The 19772-nt window shown below is 45.8% G+C and overlaps 1 protein-coding gene across 3 annotated transcripts in view; it reads right to left on the reverse strand.

Annotated features, from left to right (window-relative positions):
- PTPRN2 (protein tyrosine phosphatase receptor type N2) overlaps positions 1 to 19772 on the reverse strand; it is a 901057-nt gene that overhangs the window by 521641 nt on the left and 359644 nt on the right. For all 3 annotated transcript variants that reach the window (XM_032753238.2, XM_058428604.1, XM_032753237.2), the window contains one exon: positions 2733 to 3093. In XM_032753238.2, the coding sequence (XP_032609129.1) occupies positions 2733 to 3093 (361 nt within the window). The remainder of the gene's footprint in view (positions 1 to 2732; positions 3094 to 19772) is intronic.

Below are 19772 nucleotides of genomic sequence, written 5' to 3' on the forward strand. Positions count from 1 at the left end.
GCCTGTACGGGGTTCTCAATATTCTCTGTATATTTCGTAGGTGACGCCTGTACGGGGTTCTCAATATTCTCTGTATATTTCGTAGGTGACACCTGTACGGGGTTCTCAATATTCTCTGTATATTTCGTAGGTGACGCCTGTACGGGGTTCTCAATATTCTCTGTGTATTTCATAGGAGATGCCTGTACAGGGTTCTCAATTCTCTCTGCGTATTTCTTATTTGCCGTTTTACATGAGGCTTTTCTAAAGCACACAGTGCAGTTAGGAAGACAGTTTTTATCAGAATATCACCAGCATTGCAGGGTAGCTCAGGAAGAATGCAAGGCACATTGTGCAAATCGGAGGGATCACGGAGAGTGGAGAGAGCACGGTCAGGACGCTTGTTCTGAAGATCCACACCCCAGGGTGTGGGAGGAACGAGAAGGCGCCAAGGCAGGGACGCGAAGCTCCCGAGGTGCCTGGGAAAGGCACGCAGAGCAGGAGCGCGCGCGTAGGGAGGGCACGCAGAGCAGGAGCGCACGCGTAGGGAGGGCACGCAGAGCAGGAGCGCGCGCGTAGGGAGGGCACGCAGAGCAGGAGCGCGCGCGTAGGGAGGGCACGCAGAGCAGGAACGCACGCGTAGGGAGGGCACGCAGACCAGGAGCGCGCACGTAGGGAGGGCTCACAGAGCAGGAGTGCGTCGTATTCTCTCTGTGAGCTCACCTTCACCTGGCTCTCCAGCTGGGTTTCCCTCCCTGTGATGGGGGCGAGGATGTTTACTGCTTTCTGTTCCCAGTAATGAGGACAGAGGTGAATGGGGCTTTTTAAGCTGTGAGAGATGGGATAGGAGAGAGAAAAGGGAGGTTAGAGAAGGAGGAGGACGACCCAACGTGACCCCACTAGAAGGAGTACAGAGGTGAGAGAATGCAGGTAGAGGGGCAGCCGGCGTCAGGGAGGGGCACGGAAGGCTGAGATGAGAAGCTGAAGGTCACCTCAGCCATGTATTCACCGCCTGTGGCCAAGGGCTGAGGCCACACTGAGCTGGAGGAGAACAGGAAGCTCGGCCGCTACATGGACCCAAGGTCGCAAGTGAAGACCCCCGATAGCATCCAGTACCCACGAGAGCACAGGAGGCAGTGAAGACCCTGATGGTGTCTAGTACCCACAAGAGGCAGTGAAGACCCCCTGATAGCGTCCAGTACCCACGAAAGCTCAGGAGGCAGTGAAGGCCCCTGATGGTGTCTAGTACAGACAGCGCAGGAGGCAGTGAAGACCCCCGATGGTGTCTAGTACCCACGAGAGTGCAGGAGGCAGGACCATCAAGAAAAGGGGTTTCTGGGAGTAGAGCATGGCTTAGAACAGAGGAGACGTCACCCCAGAGGGAGAGGTGCTGGAGGGAAAGTGGCCACTCCAGGCAGGCAGCTCCCATAGCAAACAGCACAATCAATGCTCCAGCAGCGTTCACTCAAATGCAGCATCGGCCTCCTCCGCCGTCCTTCTCCTCCAAGACAGGAACAAGGAGAAAGCATCGGTAATGGTCACACGTCCTTCCCTCTAATTGGAATTTCACATTCCTTCTATTTAAAAACTGCCATAACGGCTGCATGAACAAAGAAAGAGCAAGGGCAGAAGAGCTCCCGGCTGTAGACAGTGGAGAAGCTGACGCTCGCTCTCAGCGGCTCCCATTCAGCCTTCACTTAAGGAGCAGAGAGCGCTCACGTAACGCGATGCTCAGGCAATGTTTGTGAAAACCGTTATCTACTTAATTTTAGTATTTGTTATCTCCAAAAGGGAAGTCATGTTTTATCAGAACCCACTGCAGGATGGTCTTGGGAAACGGCTGTTGGGAAATAAATGGGTTGCAATCTTCTCCATATCACAGAGTCACAGGAACCTGCAAACGCCCTTCTCCCCTGGGCCCGCCCTGACGTGGGTTAACTCAGGGAGCGACACCGGAAGCCACGGTCTTGGCACAGCAGTCACCTCGAGGCTGACACTGTTCACCCAGCCCATGGTGAGCAGCATGAAATCCAGACAGGGGGCTTCGGAGGACGTGGCAAACCGCCATAAATATGGGCTATGGCCACATGCTGGGCCACAGGGAGGAGTGAGTTCAGTGACAAAGGACACTGGACTTAACGTGTTCAGAGTCAATTTTCCAAAACAGATATGGACGACACAAGCTGTGGGCCAGACCCATCCTGAAAGCCATGCTCCCTGCCCCATCCATCAGCTTCAGCAGTAAAATTGTGAAATCATAAAATCTGGGGAAGGGATGAACAAGAAGTGAGAAGGGAACATGCACTGTCCCCAGACCCTCAGGAGCAACTCCTCCCACCAGCTGCTGCATTCATCATCCCTAGACCCTCAGGATCATCTCCTCCTCCCGCTGGCTGCCACGTTCACTGTCCTCACACCCTCAGGATCACCTCCCCCTCCCGCTGGCCGCTGTGTTCACTGTCCTCACACCCTCAGCAGCGCCTTCTCCATCCCACCCTCAGGATCACCTCCTGCCTCTCACCGGCCACTGTGTTCCCAGATCATGAAATGACCACATACTCCTTCCCAGCACAGAGAGGGTATGAGGACCAAAGGGACCCTTCCCCACATGGTGCCCCATTCCTGCCACGCATCCTCAAGGGGAGTGCGGTGTGCAGACCCCACGTGTGGGAAGAGCATGGTGCGTCTGTCACTGGGAGGGGCTGGACACAGGACAGTCAGCAAACGAGAAAAACCACACGGGGCTGGCTCACCATCGCCTGTGCTGGAGGGGTCTTCAGGGTCTCCCAGAGGTGAAGGCCACTTCTGGGGAGTGGCTGGTGCCAGCAAGGGCCTAGGCATTCTTGAGGGTGCACGCAGAAGGTACTGTGGCTCCAGGCTGCCCTCCCCGGGGGGAGCTGGGGGCCTTCGGGCAGCATAGGCACCGAGGGCCGCCATCAGATGGTGTCTGTCCACACCACTGTCCACCTTAGGGCTGAGCTCATCTGGCTGGAGCTGGCTGAGGGTCCGCGGCAGGAGGTCCTCAGGGAGCTGGGCCCGGGGCCCAGGAGGGTAGGTCAGTGCAGATGTGTGGGCCACATAGGTCAGGATGCTCTCAGAGAAGCGGTCGTCACCCTGGAGGGCAGGAGAGCAAAACAGAACAAGAGTTGCATTTCCATTATCAGCTGGGGGCACCAAGATGCCCTTTGGTCTCAGTTTTCAAGGTCCTAAACAGCCCTGGACATCTCTGAAATGTAAAGCCAAAACAGGACTCTCATTTTCACTCTGACCAACCCAGGTCCCTATTTCATATTTGTTCCTACATTATTTTTAATAACAGCTTTATGGAGATAATTCACCCACATCAGCAGTTTTTAGTGTATTCAGAGTTGTGAAACATCACTGCTAAGTCCAGAACATCCACATCACCCGAAAAGAGACTTTGCAGTGTTCCTGTTCCTCCCTCCCACCCCGACACTGCTCATTCGCTTTCAGTCTCTATGCAGGAGTCTCTTCTGGATGTTTGGTGTGAATGGAATCACACCACGTGTGGCATCTGTGCCTAGCTCATTTCCCTAAGCGTAATGTCCTCAGGTGCACCCATGCTGATGCTGGGGCATGGGCCAGGACATCCTTCCTCTTTAAGGCAAGTACTATCCCACTGCATGTATATCCCACATTTTAAAAATTCATCTATCAGTCGATGGACATTTGCTTTTTTCTACCTTTTGGCTATTTTGAATAATGCTGCTGTGAGTATTCATTTATGAGTCTTTGTATAAATGTGTTTTCAGTTCTCTTGGGTTTATTCAAGGATGTTTCATGGTAACTCGACATTTAACTGACTGAGGAACTCCCAAGCTGTTTTCCAGCACAGCAGCACCACGAACAATCTCACCAGTAATGCATGCAGATGCCAGTTCCTCTGCATCTTTGCCAACACTTGCTACTTTCCTTCTGTTTTTATTATGGTTGTCCTAGCGGTTGGAAAGCAATACCGTGCTGTGTCACTTGCATAATGCGCTGAGCCTAGTATGTCCTGCACCTGGAGCCTCCAACTCAGCTTTAACTAAAGGTCCTTTGCATAGCAGCTCGGAGTTACTGCATTCACAGAAATGAGAGGAGCTGCTGCCAGGCACATTCATGAGGCTCTGCAGTGCCTCCCTGTTGGCTAATAATGCTGCATCTTTGCATGCCCTTATTGACCACTCCTACATCTTCTCTGAAGAAATGTCTGCTTGTATTTTTTGCCTGCACTGGTCTTCATTTTAAGCCTGAAAACTGCTCCCCAATAGCTGAATCTCTTTCAGCAACCCTCAGCAGAGGCCTCAAGTGCCTTGTCTGGAGGTCTTCATTCCAACTTCTTTACTGATGACTTCAAACATGTTTGTCACCTGCTCTTTTAACTGCAATGTTCTGCAGCAGGGAAGATGCCAGGGTCTCTTGTTCGATAATTACCTATCACATCATTTACTCATCAATGCCCTGGCTAACAGTCTTTCATGGGATTTCTGTCTATATTTTCTCCTCACTCATTTAGTAAAATTCCCTAAGAGGACATGTCCTCATCACACTTTGTGTCACTAGACAAACCAAGGCCCAGCTGTCCTCACCTCTAGGGCAGCTGTAAAAATGTGAAAAGTCCCCACATTCTACCTCTGACTTGGGTTTCATCAAAATGTCATGGACAAGCTGAGTATGAATAATTTCCAGCTTAGAGACTTTTGAATCCTGGACACACAAGCTGAGCTCCCTGGAGGCGTGCATGGGTGTGTGGACAACCCAGTTTAAAATCCATCCGTTCATATTTTCTACTTGCACTTCCTTCGGGCACCTGATCAATGTCGTGTCAGTGGAGGTGGACACCTCAGCACTAGCTAAAGGCGTGCAGCCATCACTGACAGTAAGGTAAGGGGGTGCAGCTCCTGAGTCTGGCTATTTCTGAAAATATCTGGGTTCATCCTCTGGGTTAGATTTTTGAGTAGCAACCTGGGAGTTGGGAAGTGGGTTGATATAGGTTGGGGTTTTTTGTTTGTTTTGGGGGGGTTTTTTGAGACAGAGTGTCCCTCTTTCACCCAGGCTGGAGTGAAGTGGCGTGGTCTCAGCTCACTGCAACCTCTGCCTTCTTGGTTCATGTAGTTCTCATGTCTCTGCCTCCCAAGTAGCTGGGACCACAGGGACACACCACCATACTTGGCTGTTTTTGCGTGTGTGTGTTTGTGTGTGTGTGTGTGTGTTTGTGTGTGTGTGTGTGTGTTTTAGTAGAAATGGGGTTTTATTATGTTGGCCAGGCTGGTCTCGAACTCCTGGCCTCAAGTCATCCACCTGCCTCAGCCTCCCAAAGTGCTGGGATTACAGGCGTGAGCCACCGCGCCCGGCCAGGTTAAATCAGGTTCTAGTTTCAGTTCTCATATATGAACTTGGGTAAATCACTTGACCCCTAGAGACTCAATTTTCTTCTGTCAAAAAAGGAAATCGGACATTATCTCTAAGATTTTTTTTTCTTTTGAGACAGAGTCTCTTACTGTCGCCCAGGCTGGAGTGCAGTGGCACATCTCGGCTCACTGCAACCTCCACCTCTGGGGTTCAAGTGATTCTCCTGCTTCAGCCTCCTGAGTAGCTGGGATTACAGGTGCCCATCACCACACCCTGCTAATTTTTGTATTTTTAGTAGAGATGGGGTTTCGCCATGTTGGCCAGGCTGGTCTCGAACTCCTGACCTCAAGTGATGGGCCTGCCTCAGCCTCCCAAAGTGCTAGGATTACAGTCATGAGCCACTGCGCCCAGCCATTATCTCTAAGATATTTTAATTATTATTTCTAAAGTGATGTGACTGTAGCTATCATCCAAATTGTTTAAATTTGTCCAAGGACTAGCTGAAACCAACTATTCTTCCCTTAAGAAAGAGAATATGTGAGAGAGCCAGAGTGTGAGAAAGAGCGAGAGCGAGCGAGTGAGAGACAGTGAATGCCACAACAAACAGCCCCTCCAGCAATTCCCCACAAATTGGGTGTAAGTGTCAATCTCCAGCTCAGCCTGCACTCCCTCTTGCAAAGGCTGTCTCTGAACACCTGGTCAGCCACCGTGCTGGGGGGTGGGGATCTGCGTCCAAATCCCCGTTATGTGCCTGCAAGCGGCTCTCCCCTCATTGCTATGAATGCAGTAACCTGGAGCTTCCACTCAAAGGGCCTTTAATTAAAGTTGAGTTGGAAGCTCCAGGTGCAGGACTGACTAGGTTCAGTGCATTACACAATCACAGCAGAGTGTGATCTGTGTAGTAGACTTGGATAAACAATCTATTTTTGGTTTATGTTCTGAATCAAATTAAGGTGAAGAGGAAAAAGAATATTTCAGTAGTTAGCACGAACAACAGAGCCTGTAGAATTAATAGCAAATGTCAGTTTTGCAAGCCATTCTGGCTACTCAATAGATGAATGCAAACGCTGTGGTGTTCCTCACCAAGGTGAGGTGACCATCCCATAACCAAGAGGGCCTGAGAGTTGGGAACATGGGCAGTGAAGAAAAGTATTCTCACACTGACTGGCTCTTTTGTGGTTTGAGGTCCCCAAGGAAAGGGAACTGGCTCTGGAGCTGCCTGGGTTTAAACTACCACCAATGCTACAAGCTTAGTGACCTTTGCTTCAGCACGTTATGTAAGTCATCTGTAAAACAAGGATAACAATAATAGTATCTGGCATAGAAGCGTTAATGGCTATGACTACTACTATTATTACTATTATTTACTTTACCTTATTATACCTTCATATTATATATATATATATATTTTTTTTTTTTGAGACATAGTCTCGCTCTGTCACCCATGCTGGAGTGCAATGGCATGATCTTGGCTCACTGCAACCTCCGCCTCCTGGGTTCAAGTGATTCTCCTGCCTCAGCCTCCTGAGCAGCTGGGATTACAGGCACGCACCACCACACTCAGCTAATTTTTTTGCATTTTTAGTAGAGACAGGGTTTCACCATGTTGGTCAGGCTGGTCTCAAACTCCTGACCTCAAGTGATCTGCCTGCCTTGGCCTCCCAAAGTGCTGGGATTACAAGCGTGAGCCACCATGCCTGGCCTATACCTTCATATCCTTTAAATCAGTCAGGAAATCCATATCTCAACTGAAGAGGAACTATCCAATTAGACTTTTTCTTCTACTCTCAGCTCTGAGTTTAAAATTCTGTGACTCATTTTCAAACCCCCTGTTGTGAAGATGTTTTCAGTCTCAGTTCAACATACCAATAAAGGAAGGTTTCCTAAAACAATGTGGAATAATTTTTAAGACCGTAGCTGCCCAAACCTGGAAATTAGCAGCCTAAAGGCATGGACATGGACCAATTTCCAGTACATGCGATGGACATTCCTGTGCATGAATTCTTCAAACTATGTGTAAGAGAAATCCGGCTGAGCGTCTCTGGGGTAGCCCAGCTATAGGTATGAAGCATTTGAGAGCTTCTGCCAAAGTCTGCTGACATTTAAGCTGACATGATATTCTACTGGGAATATTCTTCAACCCACTGCATTTCCATACGAGGAGAAGCAGAACCCACTCGCCCACACACTGAAAAAGTCAGCAGGAAAGAAGGCTTACTGAGAGACTGGCCCAATCCTGTCAGCTCTGTGTAACTTGTGTAAGTTTGGACCAGTTATCTAACCTCTTGAAGCCTCATTTTTACCACCTGCGAAACTAGAAAAATAATTCTGTTTTCTTTAAAAGCCACTGTGAGGATTAGGGAGAGTATAGGTAAAAGTGCCTTGCTCAGCACACAACTCAGAGGAGGAACTTGATAAATGGCAGTCATCAGCAGTATCATCATCACCATTAGTGTCACTGCCACCATCCACAACAGCATCCCCACCATCATCATCTTCACCATCCACAGCACCATCCCTACCATCATCACCCTCACCATCAGCATCATCCCACCATCAATAGCAGCATCCCCACCATCATCACTTCCACCATCAATGACAGCATCTCCACTATCTCCACCATCAACAACAGCATCCCCACCATCATCATTCCACCATCCACAGCAGCATCCCACCATCATCATCTTCACCATCCACAGCAGCATCCCCACCATCATCTTCACCATCCACAGCAGCATCCCACCATCATCATCTTCAACATCGGCATCATCTCATCATCCACAGCAGCATCCCCACCATCATCACTTCTACCATCAACCACAGCATCTCCACTGTCTCCACCATCAACAACAGCATCTCCATTATCTCCACCATCATCACCAGCATCCCCACCATCATCATCACCCCATCATCAACAGAAGCATCCCCACCAACATCATCTTCACCATCCACAGCAGGATCCCCACCATCATCACCCCAGTCATCAACAACAGCATCTCCACTATCTCCACCATCAATAACAGCATCTCCACTATCTCCACCATCAATAAACAGCATCCCATCACCACCAGCATCCCCACCATCATCATCACCCCATCATCAACAGCAGCATCCACACCATCATCACCCTCACCATCAGCATCATCCCACCATCAATAGCAGCATCTCCACCATCATCACTTCCTATCGGGGGAACCAGCCCCCAATATTTCAACACAGGTGCTTTTCTATTTTCCCTAAGTGTTGGCCAGTCTGAGAAATAAAGAGAAAGAGTACAAAGAGATAAATTTTACAGCTGGGCCTTCAGGAGTAACATCACATATTGGCAGGTTCTGTGATGCCCACCTGAGCTGCACAACCAGCAAGTTTTTATTAGGGATTTCAAAAGGGGAGGGGTGTACAAATAGGGAATAGGTCACAGAGATCACATGCTTCAGAGGGCAATAAAAGATCACAAGGCAGGGGGTGAAATTAGAATTACTGATGAGTGTCCCACTGGGCATGCATTGTCTTGATAAACATCTTAACAGGAAACAGCATTCGAGAGCAGACAACCGGTCTGACTAGAATTCACCAGGCTGGAATTTCCCAACCTTGGTAAGCCTGAGGGCACTGCAGGAGACCAGGGAGAATTTCATCCCTTATCTTCAACCACGTTAAGACAGACATTCCCAGAGTGGCCGTTCATAGACCTACCCCTGGGAATGCATTCCTTACCCAGGGTTATTCCTTGCCAGGAAAAGAATTCAGCAATATTTCTCCTACTTGCTTTCTGCAAGAAGAAAAATAAGGCTCTATTCTGCCCGACCCTGCAGGCAGTCAGACTTTAAGGTTACCTTCCCTTGTTCCCTGAAAATCGCTGTGGTTCTGTTCCTTTTCAGGGTGCCCTGATTTCATATTGTTCAAACGCACGTTTCACAATTTGTACAGTTAATGTAATCATCACAGGATCCTGAGGTGACATACATCCTCAGCTTACAAAGATGATGGGATTAAGAGATTAAAGTAAAGACAGGCATAGCAAATTATAAGAGTATTGATTGCAGAAGTGATAAATGTCCATGAAATCTTCACAATTTATGTTCTTCTGCCGCGGCTTCAGCCAGTCCCTCTGTTCGGGGTCCCTGACTTCCCACAACAACTTCCGCCATCAACAACAGCATCTCCACTATCTCCACCATCAACAGCAGCACCCCCACCATCATCATCTTCACTATCCACAGCAACATCCCCACCATCGTCATCTTTACCATCAACAGCAACATCCCCACCATCATCACCCCCATCAGCATTATCCCACCATCAATAGCAGCATCCCCACCATCATCACTTCCACCATCAACAACAGCATCTCCACTATCTCCACCATCAACAGCAGCATCCCCACCATCATCATCTTCACCATTCATAGCAGCATCCCACCATGAACAACAGCATCCCACCATCAACAGCAGCATCCCCACCATTATCACTTCCACCATCAACATCATCCCTGCCATCATCACCCCAGCCATCAACTTCCCACCATCATCATAATCAGCAGCAGCAGCAGCAGCACCATCATCATCCACACCATCCACAGCAGCATCCCCACCATCAGTGTCACCCCCGCCATCAGCATCATCAAACCTCTACTGCTGCTGTGTGCCAAGCCCTGGACTTCTATGAAGGAAGAATAACTCAGATGTGGCCCTGTCCTCAAACATCTTGCAGACTGAACTAGGAGTTGAGTCATAGACATTAACAACCGTAATTGAAAGAATGCTATTACAGAGGTTCAGAAAAGCAATCCTGGTTTTGGAAGAATGTGATTCTCTTCAGCTGGAGGAAATCAGAGCTGCTTCCTGGAGCCAGCTGATGCAGTTCACAGAGCCACGCCCTGCACTGTACCCCTCAACTGTCAAACAGTGACACTGCTGAGGAAGTGACTCTCCTCGCTCCCAACTTTACTGGGGCCGGGAGTACCAGAGCTAAAAATCAGGCCTCTTCCTTTGACAAGCATGCCTCTCCTGGCGATCCATCCAGCCCAGTCCCAAAGGCACAATTATGAGTTCAGGCTGACAGGAAGGCCTGGAGGCCCGGGGAGTCCCACACGCCGGGAGACGCTGAGTGGAGGAGACTCCTGTGTGTGCCTCGGTCTCTGCCCATGCTCATCAGCTATTCTCCTGCACTGAGGATCCAAAACAAATTAGGAAGCCCAAGTCAGGACATCTTTTGACCACATAACACACGTTTCCTCCCTGTCTCACTGCCCGCAGGCAGCACTGACAGACACATTGATCACGGCGTGCTTGCTGCCGGCCTGACAAAGCACATGGCCGCAGTGCTGTTCGCAGGCTTCCTAATGAGCTGGCACCAGATGTGGACAGGTTTGGGAGCTGAGGTGGGAATGCTGCAGCTCCGGCTCCGGCTCGTGAATGTGGGGTTGGGATGACTTCACTATGCCTTTCTGTCTCGGGCCTTAAAGAGGTGATTCTGGCAGCTCATTTATTTTCTCTGTCTCTCTCTATGTCTCTGTCTTTGTCTCTGTCTCTGTGTATCTCTGCCTCTGTCTCTGTCTTAACACAGTAGAAAGTGTCAGTGTTTAACAGTGCTCAGGCTCTAAGTGGCCCACTCATGTGGAGGGGAAATAATTGTGGTGTCGTTCTTACCGACAGCGCTGTCGCCAAGACAAAATAACTTTTTTGCATTCAGGGAGGCAGGGGGGTCTCACACGAGCGTATACTGTGCTATCTCTGCAGCCAAGGTATAGAGCTCTCAGATTGAAAAATAAGACCTCGAACAGTTTTTAGAGTTCCCAAAATCTATGAGGTTGAAGAGGTTAAGTCCTAAACTACTTAGGATCAACAAATTTGTAGCGAGTTGACAGTATCACGAGGTGCCAATGTGAACTCCTGGATATCTGTTAATGATGATGCATTCTGAGAGTCTGGAATTATCTGAAGACTCGTGACACCATGAGGCCAGCACTGCTCTCAGCCCGCCCTGCTCGAGACTTGCGACGCCATGAGGCCAGTGCTGTTCTCACCCTGCCCTGCTCCGAGACTCGTAACGCCGTGAGGCCAGCGCTGCTCTCAGCCCACCCTGCTCTGCCCGCCACTCTTCCTGCTGTCACTCTTCTGGCTCCTGTTTGCGTTTTGGCCTTTCCAGAAGCTGCACCCAAAAGCCTCCTACCTGGCAAGTGAAAGCCTCCACAGGGCATGATTAAAGCAGCGAGTTCCAATCCATGTCCCGTCCACCTTGGTCTGGGGTTAGAGGTCAGTTGACTCATACCACCCGGAGGATAGAGGGACAGTCATCGCCATGGGGCTCTTATTCACTGAGTGCCACACCAGGCTGTTTTCAGCTTTACATGCCTTAATTTTCTCTAACCCTTTCAATGACTCGATGGTACAGACATGATTACCCACATTTTGCAAATGAGGAAAGAAGATCCCGCAGTGAGGAAAGGGCAGAGCTAAGACGCAGCCCTTCTCCCTAGACTGTGTGTGTCTGTCACATCTCAGACACCAAACACGCCAAGAGAACAGAGGAACCGTAAGCAGGTCAGGTCGGCTTCCATGGAGCAGAGGTCTGGGTGTGGAGGGACTGCTAGTGCATGGCGGGTGGTACCTGTCACTGCGAGTGTTCAGTGGAGGCCAGGGACAGGATTGTCTGGGAGGAAACCAGGGGTGACAGTCAGGATGATGGTGGCCAGCACGCATCAACCTGCTCTGCCTCAGACGGTACTGTCTATGCTGGGAGCAGAACACCATGCCCTGGGACAACTTTTCCACCAGAGCTCCACTTCCCACCAAAGGTCGTGAGAACAATCGCATGAGGGGGCAAACTTTTAAAAAAACTCAAATGAACATCGTGAATGTGGCATCCAACATGTGGAGGCCCCGGTCCTCATCGCTATGTGCCTCTGCACCTGCTCCTCCAGGCAGCATGGCTAAGCAGAGGGCTGTGAGGGAAGCTGTGTTATCTCTGCACAATCTCTGGTGGTCCCCCTCCAGAAACAGGGATAGGGGAAGGTGGGCTTGTTGACCACATCTGGGTGGTGACAGTTTGGGGCTGTTCCGGATAAAGCCACTGTGGGCAGTCATGGGCCAGCCTTCCTGTGAATGCAGGCGTCCCTCCTCTTGGATAGACATCGAGAGGGGAACTGCTGAGTCCAAGGACAGACGTATCTTAGTCTTTAAGCAGCTTCCAAATACAGGTTATAACAGCTTGCATTGCATTCCTACTAATTTGAGAATTTCTATGTCCTCATCAAGAGTTGGTTTTATAGATTTTTTTTAATTTTAGACAATCTAGTGACATGAAGTGGTTGTTCTTTATGGTTTTGTGAATAAGGATGCTCAGCACCTTTGATGCCTTCATTGGCCATTTGTATATCTTTTTATGAAGTATCTGTTCAAAGTTTTTATACATTTTTGGGTGGGATTCCTTGCCTCTTTTCCTTTTGGAGCACTATTGAGGTATAATTGACATACAATAAACAGTACAGGAGGCATGACAATGAACATGTCCGTCACCCTCAATACATCCTGGTGCCCCTGGAGACACTGCCCTCTCCCATCCCTGTCTACAGCTCCAGGCAATCCCGACCAGCTTTCTGTCCCTTATAACCCAGTTTGCATTTTCTATAGCTTTCCAAACTGGAATTATAACAATAGCTCCTCTTTTGTCTTTCGGTCAACAGAAATGAGACTCACTGTGCTGTTTCGTGCATCAACAGCCTGCTCCAGTTTATTACTGAGTAGCATTCCACTTTGTGGATCAAACGAAATTTCTTTGTCCATTCACTTTCTGATAGACATTTGGGTTTTTTCAGTTGTGGGCATTTACTATGAAAGCTACCATGAAGATACATGTGTAAATCTTTGAATGCACACATGCTTTCATTTGTCTTGAGTAGAAGTGGGATGGAGGGATCACAGGCAAGTAGACATTTCACTTTTGAAGAAACTGTCAAGACGTTTTCCAAATCGTTGTTAATGTTTTACATTTCCACTGGTGGCATATGAGAGGTCCAGCTCCTCCACCTCCTTGCCAATACATAGGATGGTCAGTTGTTTGTTTTTTTAATTTTAGCCATTCTTATAGGTTTGTAGTGGTATTTCACTGTGATTTCAATTTTCATTTCCATAATGAGGAATGATACTGAGTATTTCACATTAAATTGTTACTCATTTATCCTCTTTGGTGAAGTGTTTATTCAAATCTTTTTGCCCATTTTTTAAATTTCAATAGCTGTTGGGGTACATATGGTTTGGTTACATGAATGAATTTAATAGTGCTGAAGTCTCAGATCTTAATGCACCCATCATCCAAGTAATGCACATTGTACCCAATATGTAGGGGTTTTTTATCCCTCTCCCCTCCCATCCTCTCACTTCCGAGTCTCCAAAGTCCATTAGATCATTCTGTCTGCCTTTGCATACCCATAGCTTGGCTCCCACTTATAATTAAGAACATAAGGTAATCAATTTTCCTTTGCTGAGTTACTTCACTTAGAATAATGGCTTCCAGCTCCATCTAAGTGGCTACAAGAGACATTATGTCATTCTTTTTCATGGCTGAGTAGTATTCCATGGTGTATATATATGCCAGACTGGAGTGCAGTTGCACAATCTCGGCTCACTGCAACCTCCGCCTCCCAAGTTCAAGTGATTCTCATCCTCCAGCCTCCTAAGTAGCTCAGACTGCAGGAACCTGCCACCACTCCTGGCTAAATTTTTGTATTTTCAGTAGAGAAAGGGTTTCGCCATGTTGGCCAGGATGGTCTCGATCTCTTGACATCGTGATCCACCCGCCTTGGCCACCCAAAGTGCTGGGATTACAGGTGTGAGCCACTGCATCTTTATCCACTCATCGGTCAATGGGCACTTAGACTGGTTCCATATCTTTGCAATTGTGAATTGTGCTGCAATAAACATATATCTACAGGTACCTTTTTGATATATTGATTTCTTTTCCTTTGGATACTCAGTAGTGGGATTGCTGGATCAAATGGTAGATCAACTTTTAGTTCTTTATGAAATCTCCATACTGTTTTCCATAGAGGTTGTACTAATTTAAATTCCCACCTGCAGTGGATAAGTGTTCCCTTTTCACCACAGTCATACCAACATCTATTGTCTTCTGACGTTTTAATAACAGTCATTGTGTAGGAGTATGGCGGTATCCCATTGTGGTTTTAATTTGCATTTCCTTGATGATTAGTCATGTTGAGCATTTTTTTCACGGTTGTTGCCCATTTGAATATCATCTTTTAAGAAATGTCTATTCATGTCATTTGTCCACTTTTTAATGGGATTATTATTTTTTCTTGCTAAATTGTTTGCGTTCCTTGTAGATTCTGTATGTTGGTCCTTTGTCAGATGCATAGTTTGCAAATATTTTCTCCCATTCTGTGGGTTGTCTGATAATTTCTTTTGCTATATGAAGCTTTTCAGTTTAATTAGGTCCAATTTATTTTTATTTTAGTTGCATTTGCTTTTGGGGTCTTACCCATGAACTCTTTGCCTAGGCCCATGTCCAGAAGATTTTTTCCTAGTTAATCTTCTAGAAGTTTTATGGTTTCAGGTCTTAGATTTCAGTTGTTCATCCATCTTGAGTTGATTTTTGTATAAGGTAAGAGGTAATGGTAGGAGGCAGAACTCAACTTCAGAGGCAGGGCTTGGTTACTGAACCAAATTGAGGACTAGTTAAAACAGAGCCAAGGAGGAAGCAGCTTTCCATAAGTCACACCCACCAATATGCCATGTCAGTTTACCCTTGCCATGGCAACACCCAGGAGGTACTGCCCCTTTCCATGGCAATGACCTGATGACCCAAAACTTACTACTCCTTCCCTAGAAATTTCTGCATAAACCACTCTTAATCCTCATGTAATTAAAAGTGGCTATAAATATGACTGCAAAGCTTCCTTGAGCTGCCACTCTCTGCCTATGGGGTAGCCCAGCATTGCAGGAGCAGTCACAGAGCTAAAACACTGCCAGAGCTATAACACTGCCTTTTCAATAACGTTGCTTTCTTCTATCTCCAGCTTGCCCTTGAATTCTTTCCTGGTCAAATCCGAGAACCCTGGTGGGCTAAGCCCCACTTTGGGGCTCCTTACCCTGCATCAAAAGAGATCCAGTTTCATTCTTCTACACGTGGCTATCGAGTTTTCCCAAAACCATTTATCAAACAGGTGTCCTTTCCCCAGTTTATGCTTTTGTATGCTTTGTCGAAGATCAGTTGGTTCTAAGTGTTTGGGTTTATTTCTAGGTTCTTTATTCTGTTCCATTGGTCTATGTGTCTACTTTTCTACCAGTACCATGCTGTGTTGGTAACTCTAGCCTTGCAGTATACTTTGGAGTCAGGTAATGTGATGCCTCTAGATCTGTTCTTTTTGTTTAGGATTGCTTTGGCTATTTGGGCTATTTTTTGGTGCTATATGAAAATAATGTTGGTATTTTGATAGGAATTTCATTAAATCTGTAGATTGCTTTGAGTAGTGTGGCCATTTTCATGAAATTCTTCTAATCCATAAGCATGGTATGTGTTTCCATTTGTTTGTGTCATCTACAATATATTTCAGCAGTGTCTTGTACTCCTTATAGAGATCTTTCACCTCCTTGGTTAAGCATATTGATAGGTATTTTATTTATTTTTTGAAGCCCTTGTACAGGGGATTGAGTTCTTGATTTGATTCTCAGCTTGGTCATTCTTGGTGTATAGCAGTGCTACTGATTTGTGTACATTGATTTTGTAACCTGAGACTTTCCTGAATTCGTTTATCAAATCTAGGAGTCTTTTGGAGGAGTCTTTAGGGTTTTGTAGGTATAACATCGTATCACTGGCGAACAGCAATAGTTTGACTTCCTCTCTTCCAATTTGGATGCTCTTTATTTCCTTCTGTTTTCTGACTGCTCTGGCTAGGACTTCCAGTACTATGTTCAATAGAAGTGGTGAGAGTGGGCATCCTTGTCTTCTTTTAGTTCTCAGGGGGAATGCTTTCAACTTTTCCCCTTTCTGTATGATGTTGGTTGTGGGTTTGTCATATATGGTTTTTATTATTTTGAGGTAAGTCCCTTATGTGCTGAGTTTGTTGAAAGTTTTTATCATGAAATGATGCTGGGTTTTATTGAATGCTTTTCCTGCATCTATTGAGATGATCATGTGGTGTATGTTTTTAACTGTCTATGTGATGTATCACATTTATTGACTTGTATGTGTTAAATCATCCCTGCATCCCTGGGATGAAACCTACTTGATTATGGTGTATTACCATTTTGATGTGCTGTTGGGTTCGGTTAGCTAGTATTTTTTTTAACTATACTTTAAGTTCTAGGGTACGTGTGCATAACGTGCAGGTTTGTTGCATATGTATACATGTGCCATGTTGGTGTGCTGCACCCATTAACTCGTCATTTACATTAGGTATATCTCCTAATGCTATCCCTCCACCATACCCCCACCCCACGACAGGCCCTGGTGTGTGATGTTCCCCTTCCTGTGTCCAAGTGTTCTCATTGTTCAATTCCCACCTATGAGCGAGAACATGTGGTGTTTGGTTTTTTCTCCTTGTGATAGTTTGCTGAGAATGACGGTTTCCAGCTTCATCCATGTCCCTACAAAGGACATGAACTCATCATTTTTTATGGCTGCATAGTATTCCATGGTGTATATGTGCCACATTTTCTTAATCCAGTCTATCATTGATAGACATTTGGGTTGGTTCCAAGTCTTAGCTATTGTGAATAGTGCCACAATAAACATACGTGTGCATGTGTCTTTATAGCAGCATGATTTATAATCCTTTGGGTATATACCCAGTAATGGGATGGCTGGGTCAAATGGTATTTCTAGTTCTAGATCCTTGAGGAATTGCCACACTGTCTTCCACAATAGTTGAACTAGTTTACAGTCTCACCAACAGTGTAAAAGTGTTCCTATTTCTCCACATCCTCTCCAGCACCTGTTGTTTCCTGACTTTTTAATGATCGCCATTCTAACTGGTGTGAGATGGTATCTCACTGTGGTTTTGATTTGCATTTCTCTGATGGTCAGTGATGATGAGCATTTTTTCATGTTCCTGTTGGCTGCATAAATGTCTTCTTTTGAGAAGTGTCTGTTCATATCCTTTGCCCACTTGTTGATGGGGTTGTTTTTTTTTCTTGTAAATTTGTTTGAGTTTTTTTGTAGATTCTGGATATTAGCCCTTTGTCAGATTAGTAAATTGCAAAAACTTTCTCCCATTCTGTAGGTTGCCTGTTCACTCTGATGGAAGTTTCTTTTGCTGTGCAGAAGCTCTTTAGTTTAATTAAATCCCATTTGTCAATTTTGGCTTTTGTTGCCATTGCTTTTGGTGTTTTAGACATGAAGTCCTTGCTCATGCCTATGTCCTGAATGGTATTGCCTAGGTTTTCTTCTAGGGTTTTTATGGTTTTAGGTCTAACATTGAAGTCTTTAATCCATCTTGAATTAATTTTTGTATAAGGTGTAAGGAAGGAATCCAGTTTCAGCTTTCTACATATGGCTAGCCAGTTTTCCCAGCATCATTTATTAAATAGGGAATGCTTTCCCCATTTCTTGTTTTTGTCAGGTTTGTCAAAGATCAGATGGTTGTAGATGTGTGGCATTATTTCTGAGGGCTCTGTTCTGTTCCATTGATCTATATCTCTGTTCTGGTACCAGTACCATGCTGTTTTGGTTACTTTAGCCTTGTAGTATAGTTTGAAGTCAGGTAGCGTGATGCCTCCAGCTTTGTTCTTTTGGCTTAGGACTGTCTTGGCAATGTGGGCTCTTTTTTGGTTCCATATGAACCTTAAAGTAGTTTTTTCCAGTTCTGTGAAGAAAGTCATTGGTAGCTTGATGGGGATGGCATTGAATCTATAAATTACCTTGGGCAGTATGGCCATTTTCACAATATTGATTCTTCCTATCCATGAGCATGGGATGTTCTTCCATTTCTTTGTGTCCTCTTTTATTTCATTGAGCAGTGGTTTCTAGTTCTCCTTGAAGAAGTCCCTCACATCCCTTGTAAGTTGGATTCCTAGGTATTTTATTCTCTTTGAAGCAATTGTGAATGGGAGTTCACTCATAATTTGGCTCTCTGTTTGTTATTAGTGTATAAGAATGCTTGTGATTTCTGCACATTGATTTTGTATCCTGAGACTTTGCTGAAGTTGCTTATCAGCTTAAGGAGATTTGGGGCTGAGACGATTGGGTTTTCTAAATATACAATCATGTCATCTGCAAACAGGGACAATTTAACTTCCTCTTTTCCTGATTGAATACCCTTTATTTCTTTCTCCTGCCTGATTGCCCTGGCCAGAACTTCCAACACTATGTTGAATAGGAGTCATGAGAGAGGGCATCCCTGTCTTGTGCCAGTTTTCAAAGGGAATGCTTCCAGTTTTTGCCCATTCAGTATGATATTGGCTGTGGGTTTGTCATAAATAGCTCTTATTATTTTGAGATACATCCCATCAATACCTAATTTACTGAGAGTTTTTAGCATGAAGGGCTGTTGAGTTTTGTCAAAGGCCTTTCTGCATTTATTGAGATAATCATGTGGTTTTTGTCTTTGGTTCTCTTTATATGCTGGATTATGTTTATTGATTTGCATATGCTGAACCAGCCTTGCAAAGAAAAGAATTTTCAACCCAGAATTTCATATCCAGCCAAACTAAGCTTCATAAGTGAAGGAGACATAAAATCCTTTACAGACAAGCAAATGCTGAGAGATTTTGTCACCACCAGGCCTGCTCTACAAGAGCTACTGAAGGAAGCACTAACCATTGGAAAGGAACAACCATTACCAGCCACTGCAAAAACATGCCAAATTGTAAAGACCATCAATGCTAGGAAGAAATTGCATCAACTAATGAGCAAAATAACCAGCTAACATCGTAATGACAGGATCAAATTAACACATAACAATATTAACCTTAAATGTAAATGGGCTAAATGCTCCAATTAAAAGACACAGACTGCCAAATTGGATAAACAGTTAGCTAGTATGTCGTTGAGGGTTTTTGCATCTATGTTCATTGGGGATATTGGTCTATAGTTTGCTTTTGTTCATTATTTTATCCCTGATTTTAGTATCAGAGTGATACTGGCTTCATAGAATTAGTTAGGGAGGATTCTCTCTTCCCTGATCTTTTGGAACAGTTTCAGTAGAATTGGTACCAATTCTTTGAGTGTCTGATATAATTCAGCTGTGAATCCATCTAGTCCTGGGCTTTTTTTGTTGTTGGCAATTTTTTAAGTTACTGATTCAATCTCACTGCTTGTTATTAGTCTGTTCAGGGTTTCTATTCCTTCCTAATCTAGGAGGATTATATGCCTACAGGAATATATTCATGTATTCATTTCTTCTAGATTTTCTAGTTTGTGTGCATAGAAGTGTTCATAGTAGTCTTGAATGATCTTTTGTATTTCTGTGGTGTATATAG

This window comes from Hylobates moloch, unplaced genomic scaffold (assembly GCF_009828535.3).
Source record: "Hylobates moloch isolate HMO894 unplaced genomic scaffold, HMol_V3 SCAFFOLD_1, whole genome shotgun sequence".
In the NCBI taxonomy this organism is placed as follows: Eukaryota; Metazoa; Chordata; class Mammalia; order Primates; family Hylobatidae; genus Hylobates; species Hylobates moloch.